This window comes from Protomyctophum bolini (assembly GCF_963924005.1).
Source record: "Protomyctophum bolini genome assembly, chromosome: 17".
Lineage (NCBI taxonomy): Eukaryota > Metazoa > Chordata > Actinopteri > Myctophiformes > Myctophidae > Protomyctophum > Protomyctophum bolini.
The window spans coordinates 29,758,276-29,777,315 of NC_137878.1; the positions used below are offsets into that span (position 1 = coordinate 29,758,276).

Sequence of the window (19,040 nt, forward strand, 5' to 3'; positions counted from 1 at the left end):
TAACCAAGCCCCCAGAATGGCTGGCCAACGTTGAAGTCGTCTCCCTACTGGTCAAAACTGGTACTGCAGGCGAGCTGGGCCGGTTCGGTCTCTATCCTTTTATTACTCTATGGAGGTACCACAAGAACAGCACAAGGGGTACTATGATAGGAGCCAACCAATCATATCAACGCTCGAGGGGTAGGCCTAGTATACCCGGAAGACTTCATCATACTTCTGGGTCCTTCAAAACACTGAGCAACCTCCATTTAAGTGAATAGCAGGGGGCGGGGTTGTCGCTCCTCATCCGCTCTCTAGAAATATTATAACTCTGTGAATAACACACGTCTGATATGGTCGTGGATCTCAGTATCTTACTTGGTGTCAGAAACGCGTCGACACTTTATTGACTGTGAGACAAGAGCATGGCAGCAGAAATACTCGTGTCATCTCGTCTGTTCAATTTATGACACTACACAAGTGTTTACGTTGTCGTGGGGCTGTGCGCCGAAAATAGCAGATCTACAAGCTTACAACGCAGCGTGCTTTGAGCTTGTAGATTTGCAACTTTTTGCACACGGTCCGCTGTATGGTGAGGTATAACTCCAGCTTGAGAGCGGAGCTGTTCTCACATTTCATTTTCTAGCACGATGGCAGAGAAATCCAAAGTGTTCCCATAGTGGGGGTGTTGCATTACTTATAGTTTGAGACCATAGTCTCAAGCAGCTGTTATTGGACGCTGCCATTCTCTCTACTGCTTCCCGAAAGAATAATCACGCACTTGTCACGTGACGTGATACGGTTTGGCCAACAAGACCGGAGCCAAGAATTTATTGCGAACGCAGTGAGCACTTACTATGAGACCTAGCAGATCATGTCTGTCTGTGTGTCTGTGTGTGTGTGTGTGTGTGTGTCTGTCCCGCTATCCAAATATGGATCACTCAGCTCCATATATGGGCACAAAAGGGGCCAGGTCCACTCAGCTCCATATACAGTAACAGCGGGACAGACACACAGACAGACAGACAGACATGATCTGCAGGGTCTCAGCTGCGTTCGCTTCCCGCGTTTGCGCGTCTTACTGGTATATATATAAACCGTAAAACCCCACAACCATATTTTCCAGGTTCCTTGTTGACAAATCCCTGTTATTACTCGAAACGGTGGTCACCGAGACAATGTGATTGGTCTAGAAGCTCTTATATTGTGCTGGCTATAGTACACAGGACAACACTGCCCGTCTTTTATTTTCTCCGTGGCGAGCTGAGCTCCCGGCGTAAATACAAACTCCCGAAAGAGAGCAGTGGCCAGCGGGAGAACAAGAGAACAGAAAGAATGAAATAATAGAGACGGCGACATAAATAGAATAGGAAAGAAGGACCAGAAAGGAATCTAATTGAGGCAGATAGGCAGAGAAAGCAGAGGGAAAACAATAGTCGAATTTGAGGAAGTGTTGGCCATGGAGGGTAGCAGATATGAGCACGGTGATAGACTATGAACAGTATCAAAACCACCTGGTGGTCACCTCTTTACCATAAACTAGACTATGAATAGGCTTTAAGTCCTCAAAAAGACACTGCTGAATGTCAGTTGGTCCTGATCAAAATTGTATTTATCTCTTTTAAATGTTCTTAAAAATGCTTTTCTTGTTACGCATCAATGGGACCACAGTGGTCTTTCTTGTTTTTGTGTGTTATCCTTTTGGCTAATGGCTATGGTTGTGCATTGCTGCCGTTTCTCTGGCCAATAGAGTCTGGACCCCCTCATTGTATTTGTCAAGCATTCAGACCTGTACCTTTCTGTTGATCTACACCTACATGCACTCAACCACTTAAGGAGAATGTAGTGAAGCATGAGTCATCACCATCATCACATAATATCACTTGTTCCACCACATCTCTTTAGACATTAGCCTAGGGTCTTTGCGCCACTGAACTTTAAACTTTAAAAGGTGCATTTGTTTTGTAATGAGGGGTTTAGCACTGCAACAGCACTATAATGTCCCTCTCTAGGCTTTCGATGGACCGCTCTTGCTGATAGTCTATTGACATTCTCAGTCACCCGAGGACAAACTACTCCAAATGTAGATGCAACTTTAGTCACATTTCCAGTGAAACGCTAGTCTTTTTGACTGAGGCTCCAGGCCATCCATTTCCCATTAATGAACCCTCTTTCATAGTCACTTGATCCAAAAATCGAGTTGAGCTGGGACTGCCCAGCATTTTTACACATGCCACAGAGCATGACAAGTTGCTAATTGCTTGCTAATTGTTTCTCCACTCAACTTTTAAGTGTTATCTCTGGTGAAAGAGCCATGAAATTCCTCAATATCTTTGCACCATTCCACACCCTGGCTCCTTTTTAGAGTACGTGGAAAGCTCTCAACAAAAGCTAGACTCCTCCGGCAGACTTTTCAGTTTTACTTGTGCTTTGAATGAAGTGCCATGGAACTCTTGGCAGCTCAGACAAAAGGACCTGCGACTTTATAGAATATTCTCTCTTAATCTGACTCTAAGCTGTCCATATGATGTGGACGAAAGCCGAACAGATTCAGTCATTTTTATAGATAACGCCTCATCCGTTGTCTGGCTGTGAATGATCATTTTCTTTTCTCCTCTCTTTTATAACAGCCAGTCTGACTCATATACGACTGGGACCAAGGCCAGCATGACAGGAATAACAAGCCAGCTCACAGATCAGTGTTTAACCGCTAATGTGTATGGCCATTAGCTAGAACCACACAGAGTTGTGGATTCGCTCGCATTTTTCTCACTTTATTTTCTCTCTCGATCATGCTCTCCGGCTTTTTCCGTCTCACTCTACCCAGCTCAAGTTATTATTTCCCTCCCAGTCCCTACTGTACATCTTAATGTCTGTCTTTCGTTCTCTCTCTCCCCATCTCTCTGTGTCTCTGTCCAGTCGCCAACGACCCATTAGCTTGTATAACTGCAGTAGGCAGTGATTACTGGCCATATTCACTGTGTGATCATAGTGCTGACTTCTTCCTTTCAGTCTTTGTCTTTTAGCACTGACTGATTACCCAACTCCTCACTAGAGTACAGTACACTGATCCTTTCATATTAGCTCTTATTCCTTTATTTGTACTACTATATCTTGAAAAGAGTGTATTCCTCCGCCACAGAGGAATGAGGATGAACTTTAACCATTTTGGTGACCTCATGACCCTGCCTCTAGCGCCACCCTCAGCCTGCTAGCAGGGATTTTAGACTCTTAGTCTTGTTTTCTCCCTATTGCTTGTCATTATCTTCTCGTTTGTGCCTCCCTTTTTCTCTCTGTCCCAGTTTCTTCCCATCCATATGCCCTCTTTGACTCTTAATAGTTGTGTGAAAAGCTTCTGTGTTATCAGCTTGCCACAGTGCCAGGCTCCTGGCTCTCAGTGGTGTTAAAACAATAATGCTAATGTAGTGTTTAGTCAAGGGCGTTTAACAGTGTATTGCAGCTTCTCTGTGCCCTGGAACCAGACAGTCCTACTTCAAACTGGGGGCTGTATTCTTCATAATTAAACACATCCAACCCGTTTTCAGTGAACCTTTTCAACTCCCAAATGTCTTCATTATAGTCATTGGTGTGCTGAGGAGTATTCTGTACTTAGAGCATATCGTTAAAAGTAAGGTTTAAGGTGTTAAAAGACAAACAAACAAAAACACATTTACCCTTGAATTAACATGCTGAAGGTATATATACCAAAGTTAAAGGGATATTTCAGTTAAAAAAACTTTTGATGATTTCATCGTCTACTCAGGCTTATGTGAACACCGCAGGTAGTTTATAAGTTGCTCGATTCAATATTTAGATATTTGATATTTCTTTTAGCTGCCCCACCCCCTTCCTATACAAACCCATTGTAACTACAAACTCCATTTTCACCATGATAGATTATTTGAACACACCCATACTTTGTTCTGGTGACTGATATTGTCCTTCTAATATGTGTTTTTTATTTACCGTTTTCATTTATTTGTAATAATTGTTTTAGAAAAGAAAATCCTCCAGGGGCAGGACAGAGAAGACAAAAAAAAATCTAAAATAATTATTAAAAAAAAACGTAAATAGAAAAACGCTGCCCCTCACATATTAGCAGGAGTCACGGGAAAAAGGATGAGTATTTTAGATGAATCTGTCATGGTTAAAATAGAGTTTGAAGTTACAATGGGTTCGTATAGGAAGTGGGCAGGGATCAAATATCTAAATGCTGAATCGAACAACTTAAAAACTGTCTGGTGTGGTTACAAAATCCTGAGTAGATTATCCCTTTAAACATAATTTAACTCCTGATGTTACTGTAGATGTCTGAAGTTATAGATCAATTTAATATGTTGATAAAAGTTTTACTTGATACTTACAATCATAATATATACACCAATTATAATATAATTGAGGGGACTACCTCGGTAAGATGCATGGCTGCTTGGGAGTAAACGAGCTGTTTCAGGCATCAAGACTGCTGTATAGTGTACACCTGATGAATCAAATCAAACTTAATTTTTATAGCACATTTTCAACAGCCAAAAGCTGACCAAAGTGCTGCTGAACAAGGCAAAGCAATTCAAAGCATCGATACAACATAAACATCAATGGCAAGACATATAAAACAAGAACGTGCATTGACACAGAGTAAAACATACAAAGACAGAAAAGCTCAAGTGTGATTAAAAGCAAGGGAGAACAGATGGGTTTTAAATAAGGATTAGAAACCCCAATCAACTGGGCAGATAGGGAAGGGCAACATGTTCCAGAGCCTGATGAAGGAAGGTTCATCTTATCTTAGTTTTTATAACCTCTCATGACGGAAGCACAGAAGCACAAATGTATTCAAAGCAGAGTGATACTTTTTATTAAACTAATTGACTAGCCACAAAATGTTTCCGTTGCATTATTAATCACAGCCAGCAGTCTGAGCCTTTCATGGAGCTGTCCGTGGTTCTGAAACAGACATTCTCCTGCAGCTTGCTCTCATTTCCGCTGTCCATGGTGCTGAACTGGAGGTCAATGAGGACGTGATATAAGGGCATCTTTTTCTTGTCTTGCAGCTTGTTTTCAGAGAGCTGATCTGTATTAATCCAGCCTCTGTTATCATCTTGTGTTTTACTTTTCTCTTAAAGTACAGAGGATGTTGCAAGGCTTTTTGTCCATCCGCGCCTCAGCTTAATTCCTCAACAGATGGTATTAGTGTTGTTAGCAAAAGACACTTCCACCGCAGATCTTTTGTGATCCCTCTAAACTTGTCTCTTTTTTTTTATTATCTCCAAAATATCAGGCTGAAGTGTCATTGCTTGGAACTGTTAATTTTCTTTCTGTTTATTATAGAGGGTATGGACCAAACATCAATGGCTTCTGTTTCTTATAAGATTCATGCTTCATGTTTGTGCGCGGCACACAAGGACACATGACGGCAGTCAGATTATTTTTCATTTCGAATGACAATAACAAAAGTAAAACATAATATTATCTGACCTTAATTTGTCCTGTGACCTAATGCTTGCATCTCTCTCTCTCTCTCTCTCTCTCTCTCTCTCAGTGGTGCTGCTGAATTCTAAAGAGACTCAGGCGGAGCTGGGCTGGACATCGTATCCCCCCAATGGGGTGAGTGTACCTCTTTTTTGAGCATGACTTTCCGAAATGTTGTCATAGGCCAGCCAAGTCTATGGACTTTAATGTCTGCTTAGGGCAGTTATGTATTTTTTGCCAGCCAACTATATGGACTTTAATGTTTGTTTAGGACAGTAAGACGTCATCTGGCTGATATAAATTCTGCCCTCGCTGCACCCCTCACTTCACACGAGTGACTTTTTTTTTTCAATCTCTTCGATTCAATTCCACTCTTTTAATTGTTAAGGTCCGGCTTTCAGACCATAACAAAGAAGGGAAACAAGCATGGGAAAAATGCAAAAATGTAATTTATTAAATAGAATAATTAAGTTTTAAGTAGAACGAACACATGTTTCCAACAAAAACTTGGCAGGGGAAACTAATCTGCCCAACATGAGGACTGAGTCAAACAAACAATATGCCCTGTGTGGCCATGCTCTGGTGTGGCCCAGGTGGAAGAGAAAGAACCACAGGCAAGGTGGCTCTTTTATAGTGATTGGAGGCACTGGCCAGCTGCCTCCAATCCTTGATTGCCACCACTCTCCAACCATGCAGGTCACACTGAAATACAGATTAGTATTAGTAAAGCACACACATAAACCCTGACATAGGCCCTGGGGCCGTCACATAATGAATCAATTCAGTGCATCATGATGACATCTCCAGTTTCACAACGATCCATTTCACTATGATGAATCCATTCCAATACAAAATAATGCCGATCATAATAAACAAATGCATTGAAATCACTTATTATATGATGTGTTTTCAGCACATTCGAGTGAAACATTTTATTTTGCCCAAAAATCATGAATTGTAATTTTCACTGACATTCCAAATTGATGCAATTGTCATTTTTGTGTGTGTGTGTGTGTGTGTGTGTGTGTGTGTGTGTGTGCACATGAGCATATGTGTGTGTGTGTGTGTGTGTGTGTGTGTGTGTGTGTGTGTGTGTGTGTGTGCACATGAGCATATGAGAGTGTGTGTGCGCGTACATGAGCATACGTGTCTGTGTGCATGAGAGTGTGTGTGTGCGCATGAGAGTCCCGGCACACGCCACTGTGTGTGTGTGTGTGTGTGTGTGTCCGCCCCGACGTGATGGTTAGTTTCCACCAAGAACCACAATTTTTTTGTGTCCGTTTGTCTTGCTTACAGTGGTATTATCTCTCACTCCCCATCTCGGCTCTAGCACTCGCTTTCACTCTCTCTCTCTGTCTTCACACACACTCTCTCTCTCTCTCTCTCTCTCTCTCTCTCTCTCTCTCTCTCCATTTTTGTCTCTGCAGTCCAGAGCTCATCATGATCACTAATCGATGAGGCTAATCCAGCCCAGGATACTGCAGTGTTCAACCAGCCACACAGAGCTGCTGCCACAGATAAATTGTCCAACTCCGACCAATCGATTTGGCTTGTAAAAACCCTGTGCGCTAAGTTATGACTGCAAGATAAATGCCGTGGCAGGGACCCTTTAAAGAATCGCCCAGTGTCACGGCACTTATTCATCCACTTTTCACCTGAAGCTTGCATAAGACTCAAATCATGCTCGTTGACTCACAGAAAGACACGCACACGCACACGCACGTATACAGATATTCATGTGCTCGTATACACACACACAACAAATGGCTGTTGAGGTAATGTATAGCATTAGTAGGATTGATGGGACGCATGCCAACACACACACACACACACACACACACACACACACACACACACCCACACACGTGCACACACATTGTGCACCTCTGTGTCCATGGGTGTGTAGGTATTATGAATTGATGCTCTGTTGGAGGTGGTGGTGGGACCACATGCAAAGCTGTAAATCCAGGATTAATGGACTTGTCTGAGTCACACACAGGGTCCATGAGAGTTGGCCAAGAAAAAGCACACTGCCTCCACCTTCATTTAGTCACTTTGATAATGGTGTAGTTTATCACCTTAGCATCACTATGTGTGTGTGTCCTTGCATTTGATTTAGTCACATCTCTATATTTTACATGCTGATCTTTGTCCTTACTCAGCCATCAGTAGATGGATTCCAAACAAATTGGCATAATTTTTAAAACCAGACGAACACCAGTATCATCATTTTGGGGCTTATTTTACAAGATCACATGTTGTAAGCTTGTCACATGTTATGAGCTTGTATCTTATATTGTTGGATATTTGTGTGTAGAGGGAAAGAAGGGGGGACCATGTCCAGACCGGTGGGGGACCCCGCTTAACTAGCACAGGGGTGAAATCATCCCTCAGTCTTAACCGGCCATCTATGTCGGACTCCGTCACCTCAGTCTTAACCCGCCACGCTCTAAAACTTTACTTTATCAGCAAAAGAAAGTTTTTTGAGGTTGGCACAAAAATAGTGGCACAAGCGGGATTCACACCTGAGAAGTATGGATTGAAAGTCTATTGACTAACGAGGCATGCTACAAGCTGGCTGCCAGGATGGGTTTTCAGGCTCTAATAGAACATGTAAAAGTCCCTCTCCATCCCCATATTTCTGACAGAAGCCGTTGAGGGCTGATTTCACCCCTATGCAGTTAACTAAGGATATAGGATTTAAATATTGAACAATGTTTTCCCTGACAGAAAGGAGAAATTCACACACCGCTGAAACTATATCTGTCATGTTGCGTCCATCAGCCTCCGTCAGCAGGGGAACGTGCACGTATTGATCCCCAATAGTCCAATAAACCCCTTTTTATTTTGCATGTTGATTACTCTGTTTACTCAACACATTGGCATGAGGAATCCTAATCAATACCACCGCCTAATCAATAGATTCTTGTTCTGTCAATTATAGCTATCAGAATGACATTTCACTTGATTGATTTACATGGAATTGCTCCATTGACGCCATGTTCATGGTGGCCACTTTGAAATTGCTGTTGAACTTGGCTTTCTACTCTCATTTAGACAACAACGACGTTTTCGAGGGTTGAAATCGTACCAAAGTGAAAACACCTTCCAGACTGGAAAAAAACGCTGTTTCCTCTAGTCTCCATGTAAACGGGCAAAACTGAATCCGCAACCCTACTCTTTACCACTAATCTAAGAGGAATCCCCCCTTGGCCAGGGAGATATTAGACTTTGGGCATGAAATCTGAACCGCTCTGCTATATTGGCATAATATACTAGGAAAGCATTTTGTGGAAAAAGGTGAACATTATTTTGGCAAAAATAGCAGTGACACATGTCACGTTAGAAGTCATTGTAAGCTTGCAGATCATATAGAGTATAGACCCCTGCCCTGAGGTACCACAGTCAAAGTATATATAGGGTTTAAGTTGCTTATATTTCACCCATACTGTGCATAACGATGGTACTCAATTAGTTGTTGTCTCTGATGTCCTGAGACAATGCGTGTCATGTTCTCTATTCATCCACGCTCCCCCACATCATATTTACAATGTACAATTACTGCATCACGTTGTCTCATTTTCTCTGTTCGTGTCCTCTCTCCCTTATCCCTCCCTCCCTTCTTCCATTCCTCCTTCCCTTTTGTCACCCGCCCCCAGTGGGAGGAGATCAGCGGCGTGGATGAGAAGTACAAGCCCATCCGGACGTACCAGGTGTGCAACGTGATGGAACCGACCCAGCAGAACAACTGGCTGCAGACGGGCTGGGTGGCGCGGCGCGGCGGCCAGCGCATCTTCGTGGAGCTGCAGTTCACGCTGCGCGACTGCAACAGCATCCCCGGCGTGGCGGGCACCTGCAAGGAGACCTTCAACCTGCTGTACGTGGAGACGGACCGCGACCTGGGCGGCGTCACGCGGGAGGACCGCTACACCAAGATCGACACCATCGCCGCCGACGAGAGTTTCACGCAGGGCGACCTCGGCGAGCGCAAGATGAAGCTCAACACGGAGGTGCGCGAGATCGGCCACCTCAACCGCAAGGGCTTCCACCTGGCCTTCCAGGACGTGGGCGCCTGCGTGGCCCTGGTGGCCGTGCGCGTGTACTACAAGCGCTGCCTCGCCACGGTGCAGAACCTGGCCGTGTTCCCCGACACGGTGGCCGAGGCGGCCTTTGCCACGCTGGTGGAGGTGCGCGGCGCCTGCGTCAACAACTCTGAGGTGGACACCGACAGCCCTCCCAGGATGCACTGCAGCGCCGAGGGCGAGTGGCTGGTGCCCATCGGGAAGTGCAGCTGCAGCGCTGGATTTGAGGAGGGACACAGCAGCTGTGAAGGTAAGAGATTGATGGATGAATGGACAGAACTGGCATAATATATATTTAATAAAGGTTAGAAACTGCTGTGGAAGTACTGTAGGAGGTTGTGGAGGACTGGAAACGGCTGTTTAGGTATAGGAGAAGAGGGAGGTTTGGGGATTGATTTGATTTATTTTGGACTTGAGGCAGGCGTTCATTTTAAATGTGTCCCTAACTTTTGAGTATGTGCGCCCCGAGGAGGATGGCGCACGGAAGCAGAACTTTTTTGTTTTCCATTGTGGTCCTTGAGACGGGAGGAGCATAAGGATGCAGCGAAGGCAGGAAGGAAAAAAGGAAGAGGAACAAACATCTGGTAGATAAATATAGCGACATAGATGGAGAAGAAAGGGCAGGTAGACGGAGAGACAGACGCCGGAGGGAAGGTTGAGGAACCAGGACGCAGGAGGATGCTGCGCAGGCCGTGGAAGAGTGTGAAGATGCAGAGAACATAAAGGGTGGGAGGGATAACAGAGTGACGGCGGGGAGAGAGACGGGAACAGATGGGAAGTCAACTGAGATGAACTGCAATGGAAATCGCTGCTGTCGTTGCTGGCAGGAACCTTAGATCTCCATATTACTTTTTATGTCTTTTAATAAATTAATGCCCTACTACTTCATCGTACACGAGATTGTGCAAAAGTAATACAAGTATTAAAGTTAAAAAAAAGCTCACAATGCCTCACGATACGGCGCGCTGTGAGCTTGTATATGTGCTATTTTAGATACTTTTGAAAAACTTTGAAAGTGAAAGCGACTGTATGTTGTCTTTGGGTTTGATGAATATTTAAGCAAATATTAACAAGAGCTTCCGTTACTTTTTACCCCTATTTCTTCTGAAAAGTAACCATATTGATTATTGAATGTACAAGGTTTCTGCCCGTCAGCAGTGAGACACGTTGGGACAAAAGAGTCAAAATAACACTGATGAAAGTGCCTCTTTCTTTGTCTGTGACACGGCTCCGTCTTTGTCACTTCGCCGGCGCTTTTGTCACTCGTTGAAAGGCGCCGAATATAAGAAGGCTTTTTCCGCAAATGCCATTTCTTTGTTCTACTGTACGTTTGGTATTATATATATATATATATTATATATCACACGTGGCGCCATGTGAGCGGGTTGCACGCCAGCCTCCTCTCTGAGCAGCTTGAGTCGACTCCCTCTGTGGGCCTCGTGTCTGTGAGAGCAGTGGTGGAAAGTAACTAAGTACATTTACTTAAGTACTGTACTTAAGTACAATTTTGACGTATTTGTATTTTACTAGGGTATTTTCAATTTCCAATACTTTTACTTCTACTCCACTACATTTCAGAGGCAAATATTGTACTTTTTCTCCATTACATTTATTTGAGTTACTTGGTAGATTTTACAAAACATGCAACATTTCGGCCATTTGAAAATAGCCAATCTACAAGCTCACAACATGTCGTTGTGAGCTTGTAGATCTGCTATTTTCGAAGATTATTGGGACATTCTTCACAATGAGTACTTCTTCTGTTGGTATTTATGTACATTTTGATGCCAACACTTTCGTACTTGTACATTTCCAGAGTATTTCTATATTGCAGAATTATACTTTTACTTAAGTAAAACATGCGAGTACTTTTTCCACCATTGCTGAGCAGCCTTTTTGTGTGCTTCGTGTCAGAGAGAGAGAGAGAGAGAGAGACGAGAGAGACTGAGTAGGGCTAATGTCCCCTGTTGGCTGTCCCCTCCATTGTGTTGTAACACCAATGCCTTGTGACTCACAACTCACATTGTTGGTGGTGGGCCTGGATGAACCACACAGAACATGTTTATTGCTCATGAACACTGCTGGGCAATTTGTTCCTTTAACTGGCTGGCAGGCTGAGCGTGCTGGCGAGTAGTATTATGGGATTATTTTCTTGTTTTTGTGTGTGTTCACTTTCAGTTCTGCTATGGAGGGAAGCGGTCGCTCTAAAACAGAGAAAGTCATAGATATTTTTGGTTGTTACTATGAGTAGTTGATGCAGAAGTAGAACCCTGTCTGATCAGGTTTGTTTTGTTCAATCTTTTATTTATTTATTTAATCACCAGTTCTACAGCACAGACTCCTTCTTCCTTGTAGCATAGAAGAAAGGATTACCCCGGAGAGGTGGGACACGGTGGTTGTACTACGTGTTGACAGTTATGAAACATGTTGTTGATGAAACCAAATCCCAGTTGGGGGTCCGTGGCCCTAATGCATATGAAACTGAGTCACTGCTCTGTGCAGTACAGTACACGACACGATATAGGGCCTTAGTTAATGCTCCGTCGTACAACGGTGTCGCGAGCGGAACATAGTCAGTGACGTCAGTTTGACACGTGGCATCTTGTGCTTGTGCTGCTGCTGCAGTAGTGCCTGGCATGTGGGTAGTGTATTGGTATGCAGTAAAACAGACTGTACTGTACTGTACTGTACTGTACTGTACTGTACTGTGTGGTGTAACGCTGGCAGGGGGACATCATCGGGTGGGGGTGGGGAGGCGTAGCATGCTGACTTCACTGTTTCTGGCTTCCTGCTGGCAAATTATTGTAATGGATGGTCGTCATTGCAAATGAGCATCTGTGTTACAAATTCACTTTCGTCAGATGATTTTCGTGCGCATGTGCTAGCGTGTGTGTGTGTGTGTGTGTGTGTGGTGAACTAATTCTGTAGACTTGTGTGTAGGTGCTGGCTGAGAATGGCTCACATTGTGATTAATTTCACACACACCACGCACGTGTGCGCATACACCGTGATGTATCAACTGCATGTATGTCATTCCAAAGCACTAAGGGGATAGCTCGTTTTGTTTCACTCACCCTTGCATAACGTGCAAAATTTTAGCAACAAATCCATGTGAACAGTTAGACGAGCTAGACGAGGACTCACACCGAGCAGCCCATGGACTTGTTGGCACTTGAGTCATTCCAAATGAGTGCTCCCTTCACGTCAGACAAATGGAACTGTTTTGGATTGTGTGTGGTTGTGTATATAGCTTTTGAATCGCATGCACACATGTCAACCTGGGTCTGTAGGAAAATTTAAATAAAAAAACGAAGGAGGGGCTTCAAGAGAAGGGGTTGGGTGCAGATGAAGATAAAAAAGATAGTTTATCAGATTTTAATCTAAGTTGACACTTTATTGACCATGTGTTATAATAATAATAATAATAAACTTTATTTGTATAGCACCTTTCATACATAAATGTAGCGCAAAGTGCTTCACAGGGCAAAAATAGAATACAATAAAAATAAGTAGTTAAAATGATAAAACAATGGCAAAGAACAAAATTGAATATAAGAACATAAAATAAATAAAAACAAATAAAAACAAATAAAATAATAATAAAAACACCACATGCAGCAAATCAGTCAGGGCAGGGTGGGAACGTGCAAATTAAAACTCAATTAAAAGCAATGTTGTAGAAGTGGGTCTTGAGCTGAGCTTTAAAAATGTCTACAGAGGCTGCCTGACGAATGTACAATGGGAGTTTGTTCCATGCCGACGGCCCATAGAAGCAAAAAGCTGCTTCCCCGTATTTTTTAGTTGCCATTTTTTTCGGCAGCGCGAGCAGGCCAGCAGTGGAAGACCTTAGGGGGCGGTTTGGGACATATTTAGGCAGGCAGTCATTTAGGTAGGAAGGTGCGAGGCCATTGAGAGCTTTATAGACAAGTAAAATAATTTTAAAATCAATCCTAAAAACAACCGGAAGCCAGTGCAGTGATGCCAAAACTGGAGTAATATGTTCTCTCATCTTAGTTCTAGTTAAAACTCTGGCTGCTGCATTTTGGACGAGTTGTAATCTGTCAGTTGTTTTCTTAGGCAGTCCTGAATAAAGTGCATTGCAGTAGTCAAGCCGAGAGAAAACGAAGGCGTGGATTAGCGTTTTTGCATCGTCCAAGGACAAATAGGCTCTGATTCGTGCAATATTTCTAAGGTGAAAAAAGGCAATCTTGGTAACCGCTGTGGTTGCACAACGACGCTGTGATCTTTACTCAACTCGTTGACGGACAGAAACGGGTGGATGACGGTGGGTTTCTGTAATTGAATTGTCACAGGGAATGGAGACGGGGTGGACAAAGACGCTTACAGGATAAGGACACAGCAACACACAAAGAGAGTGACTAGGCGCCTACTTTTTGAAAAGGAGCTGCATGGCGGGCTATATGAAGAAGAACATAGCAATATAATATTAGCAGGGCAGAGAAGGCTTAAGACACATACCGAGCAGCAGAGATGAGTGGATGCATGGCATGCACTCATGGGATCAGGAGCGGCATGACAAAGGGTGCATGGTACTCTCCAATCGAGAAAATGACAGCAGCATATAAACACAAAGAAAGTGGAGACGTGAGTGATTTACCTGGTGATGAATTCACGCACGCACAGACAGACAGGAACAATACAATACATTTTCATGTTGTGAAACGCAGACAGACAGAACTTCTAACATGGCTCAGGCAGTATCAGAGATAGAGAGAGAGGAGGCGGCGACGGCAGACAGACAGACAGGGGACACTGTGCTGTCCGACAGTGATAACAATGAAGAAACGAGGCCCCCGGCAGGCTGGGCTTGCTCCGTCTCACCAGACCACCTCACAGTCACCGCCTCACCGCCTCTGCCAGCCCCCCCCTCCCCTCCAGCGGCTCAATCCTCAGTTCAGCCATAATGGCATGAATATGCAGGCCCTGTCTGACCACGATGGCTCCCATCGCACCACAGCTATTGATCAGACGTAATGCTCCACTAAACTGAAGAATTAGGTCTGGGACTTCTCACTGACAACCCGCGCACGCACGCAGACCTAGCATTCACTGTGCTAGTAAAGTGCACACACAGTCATTCACACACATGGGTCCACTTGCGTCCGTGCGTGTAGACTGTGCAGTACACACACACACACACACACACACACACACTCACACACACTCACACACACACACACACACACACACACACACACACACACAGCGCCCAGGAGGAAGCCAACCATAGATTTTCTCACTTTACAGTGAGCTCAGTGACTATGACTATGATCTACGTTCCTCTGCATTCAACCTTTAACTACTACTGTTCCCATTAAAACCAAGTTATTGGCAGATTGCAGCCATCTGACTGAAGTACTGTTTGTATCAATTCAATTAAACATTAGCACAGAATGGCCACACAAATCAAGCACTTCACCGTAGATAACACTGATGGGTACACTTTGAAGTTACTTCTAAGTGCCTTCTGTAATGATGTCTTTACACAGTATGTGAGGGAGTTGAGAGGTTGTGGCACGCCAACAGAGCTGTACAGTATAACTAAAACCTTATGTACCGTAAGTGAGTCTATTCAGAGCATAGCCCTTGTCACATCATGTTGGCAAGATTATGTCATTAGAGCTGCTGTTGTACGGCTGTGATGTGCTAATTTTGAGAATATGAAGAGAACAGTAGTGGTACCAGCCAGGCACTCGCCGTTTTGCCAAGACCTCAGCACTGTTGATTTCAGCACATGGTTACATTCAAACGAAGACAATGACTGAAGTACTGTTAAGTACAAAGTCAATTCATTCAGTCAATGAGGGGGACAAGATAGAGAATAAGTGGTGTGGTGTTATATGAGCTGTACAATATGTACATCGTAGCTACATTTCACTGAGGACATCTGTCTTATATTAGCCCTGCACAACCTGTGTGTGTGTATGTGCTCGCTCAGTACAGTATGTATAGTCCCTTTTTTGTATCTTTGTACTTTCCTTTACTCACTTGTCTAGCACTGTGTGTAGAATTGTAGACACTCACACTCACACACACACACACACACACACACACACACACCCCGTATGAAATGCTGCCAGCGACACACTAAAGGAGTGATAATTATATAATGATTCAGAAAAACTGCACTTTAGAACATATGCATCTCGTGCATGATTAGAACGTGTGTCGTATCTCTTCCTCTTCTAATGAAGTCAGCCTGCTCGTTCTATAATAATTACCACCAAAGTGTGGTGCGTGCCTCCGGCAGATTCTCCTGCTATCTCTGCTCTGGAACTCAGCCTCTAGGATGTTTCCGCCATGTCCTTTAACGTCTTTGCTTCATTTCAAACCCACCGCACCATCCAACACGATGTGTGCGTGTGACAAAATGTGATGATTTGATTGGCTGATGTATTGTGATGCAAGCGATGCAAAGTTGCTACATTATTTAAAACAAAGCCCCCGATTATAGGGAATAAAACATTATTCTTTTTTTGAATATTTTGTTTTTATTTTAAATTTTTCACAAAATACACAGACCACCTGTCCACAAAAATTTATAAAATCTCCTGTTTCTCGTGTTTCCCAGGTGACCTTAATACCTTTCCACGAGAGATCTCGAGGAAAGCTCAGATTGAGTTCAGTTAAGCTTCAGTGTACTCCGTGAGAATTTAGGGTGTAAATGACATACAGTACATCCTCTTTTTTTTACCGTCACAGTGCTACCTTCCTCTCTTCTTCGGTGGTCTCTCTCCCCTTAATTTCCTGTAAAGTGTGCACTTGATTTCCACACCAACTCTCAGCAGTGCATCTCATTATGCTGATTCTCTCTCTCTCTCTCTCTCTCTCTCTCTCTCTCTCTCTTTGTTTCCCTGTCGTTTCTCCTGTGTCTCTCCAGCCCCTCCTCTGCTCGCCCCCCTGCGGTGGTGACCATGTGGCAGGGTGAGGTGGGCTGGGGTGAGTGAGGTTAACAGGCTGAGATGCTGGGAGATTAATCTGCCATGCATGTGCACATGCATGGGCATATGTGTACAGTAGTATGTGTGAGTTTCTGTGCCTGGAGGTTTGGCACTGCTGTTCTGTTTCTCTCGACTGGCCTGCCATCCCTCTGTCCTTGTCTCCCCTCTTTATGTATAAGGGATCATTTACAGTGAGTCTGTTGTCGAGGATTTCTGAATGCGGCTGCTATCATTTAGAGAACTCTGTGCAGTTAGTGTGTAGTTATTTCGGAAATGGTATTCTTGGAATGACCTGTAACTTGATGTTTTGTTGTTGTCAATACAGATGGATGCAAAAATGAGTTAAACAACAGAGTAGTAGAGCATTGACGTCAAGGATGTGTCTATGATTGACCGGTGACCGACCAGCTGGACTTTGAGCCAGATGGAATTTTTCCATTGCATTTTGATAATGGGATATTATTGATAATGTCAAGGACCTCCATGAGTTTGACGACATCTATTAGTCTGCAGACCCCCATTTAATGGCATTTCTATCATTTCTGTCTCCGTTCCATTTGTACACTTTCAGAGCTACAGACCCCCATAGGGGTCCATTTGGTTCCACTCTATAATTTACCCGGGGACTCCCTGGAACTACCTCATGGACCCTATAGGGGTCCCTGGACCCCACTTTGGGAATCACTGCATTAATGTACAGTGAGGTATTCATTAAATCAGGGATAGTGATACACTGAGGTGTCGTTATTGGGAAATAAACCCTGACAGATCAAAGCAGCCATGCTTCACTCTCACTGTACATAATATGGCTGCTTGTTGGAAAGATTATTCATTTAACATGACATATTGACGTGAAAATTATTGTAGCGGTATCTTTATCATAATTTCTCACACTTTGCACCAACATAAACAGCAGAATTAATAGATAGACCAATCCGAATTGAACATTTAACACAGTCTGTCTGTCTGTCCCTCTCTCTCTCTTTCTGTCTATTTATCTTTCTCTATTTATATTTCTCTCTCTCTCTCTCTCATTTTATTTATCTTTCAGAGATTAAAATAGGGCGCATTTTGCATCCAAAACGCAGTTTATAGTTAAGTTAAAACAACGACCTCTGCATCCACAGGATGCACGACTACTGTACTGTTTTTTTTTATTCTAGTGTATTTTTCTAGCTTTAGTTGTAATAATAATTTATTCTCCTGTTTTCTACATGAATATAACCACATTATAACCATATAAAATGAAATGGGAGTTAAATGCTGCAATTTGTAAAAATGGCAAAATATGACTCCTAGTGGGACTCATGAAATGTCCCTGGGACTCATTAGATTGGAAACCTTATCACTGATCTTTCTCTATTCATCTCTCTCTCTCTCTCTCTCTCTCTCTCTGTATCTCTCTCTCTCTCTCTCTGTATCTCTCTCTCTCTCTCTCTCTCTGTATCTCTCTCTTCTCTCGCTCTCTCTCTCTCTCTCTCTCTCTCTCTCTCTCTCTCTCTTTGTCCGTGACCTTTGAGTTGCCCCTATACTCTCACTCTGGCTTCTGACTCCCTGCCCTCCCCCTACCCTCTCTCCCCCCCTCACCCCCACCCCCAGCCCATCACACCCCCCACCTCCCCACTCTCTCTTTACCACCTCTCCATCCCTGGCACTGTGCCATCCCTGCCCATCTGCTCCTATATTATTCCTCCTCTCTCTCTCTCTCTCTCTCTCTCTCTCTCTCTCTCTCTCCTTCTGCTCAGCACTCCCTCCATCTTTACCCCTCATCATACTCTTCAGCTCTGTCACCCTTGAATGTTTGTCATCTCTCTCCGCTTCTCTGTCTCCTCCCCCCCCCCCCCATTCTCTCTTATTCTAGCGTTAATTTTAAATAATTCACAGTCTCTCCTGGGAGAAAAATAAATCTGTTCCTTTTGAGCCCAGCATCTGATGTGTTTATTTAGCCAGCCAACCAGCCGATGCCAATGGCGTGCACGCACTCGCCCACACATGGCCGTGCATGGATGCGCAATTACACACACAAAGAGAGCGAGAGGCACACACACACACACACACAGATACACACACCAATTAAAACAGTGTTACTACTGTATGTGAATTGTGACACAGTGTTAATTCAACCATTTGTTATGCTATTTGTATCTAGAAATCAACCCATGGGGGCCCATATTTTGACTCCTCACTTGAATGAACACTAAGAGTGCAACGGTTTATAACCGAACCGTATGATACTCCCTGCATGGTCCAATAATACGCACAACAACATTGTGTCCAATCCATGATTGTAGGTAAGAACTCTTCTTGTGATCATTATTAGCATTAATATCCTTAAAACCTTATGCAGAGATTAAATGTGTCGCAGAGAAAAAAGTTAACACAAGTTTACAATTAAAGATCAGCTATCTCCCCCTGGCCCCCTCCCTTCTCTTCCCTGCGTGCATAGGGTGCATTTTTCCCTGAAGTATAAATCAGCAACATACGGTATTTATTGCTTAATGTAAATCACTCTGGATTAAGAGCGTCTGCTAAATGCCTAAATTGTAAA

General features: G+C 43.6%; 1 protein-coding gene across 1 annotated transcript in view; it reads left to right on the forward strand.

Moving 5' to 3' along the window:
* epha10 (EPH receptor A10) overlaps positions 1-19,040 on the forward strand; it is a gene marked incomplete at both ends in the record, with an annotated part of 171,907 nt that overhangs the window by 36,436 nt on the left and 116,431 nt on the right. Inside the window, 2 exons of the mRNA XM_080786983.1 lie at positions 5,519-5,583; positions 9,108-9,780. Coding sequence (XP_080643109.1) covers positions 5,519-5,583; positions 9,108-9,780 — 738 coding nt within the window. The remainder of the gene's footprint in view (positions 1-5,518; positions 5,584-9,107; positions 9,781-19,040) is intronic.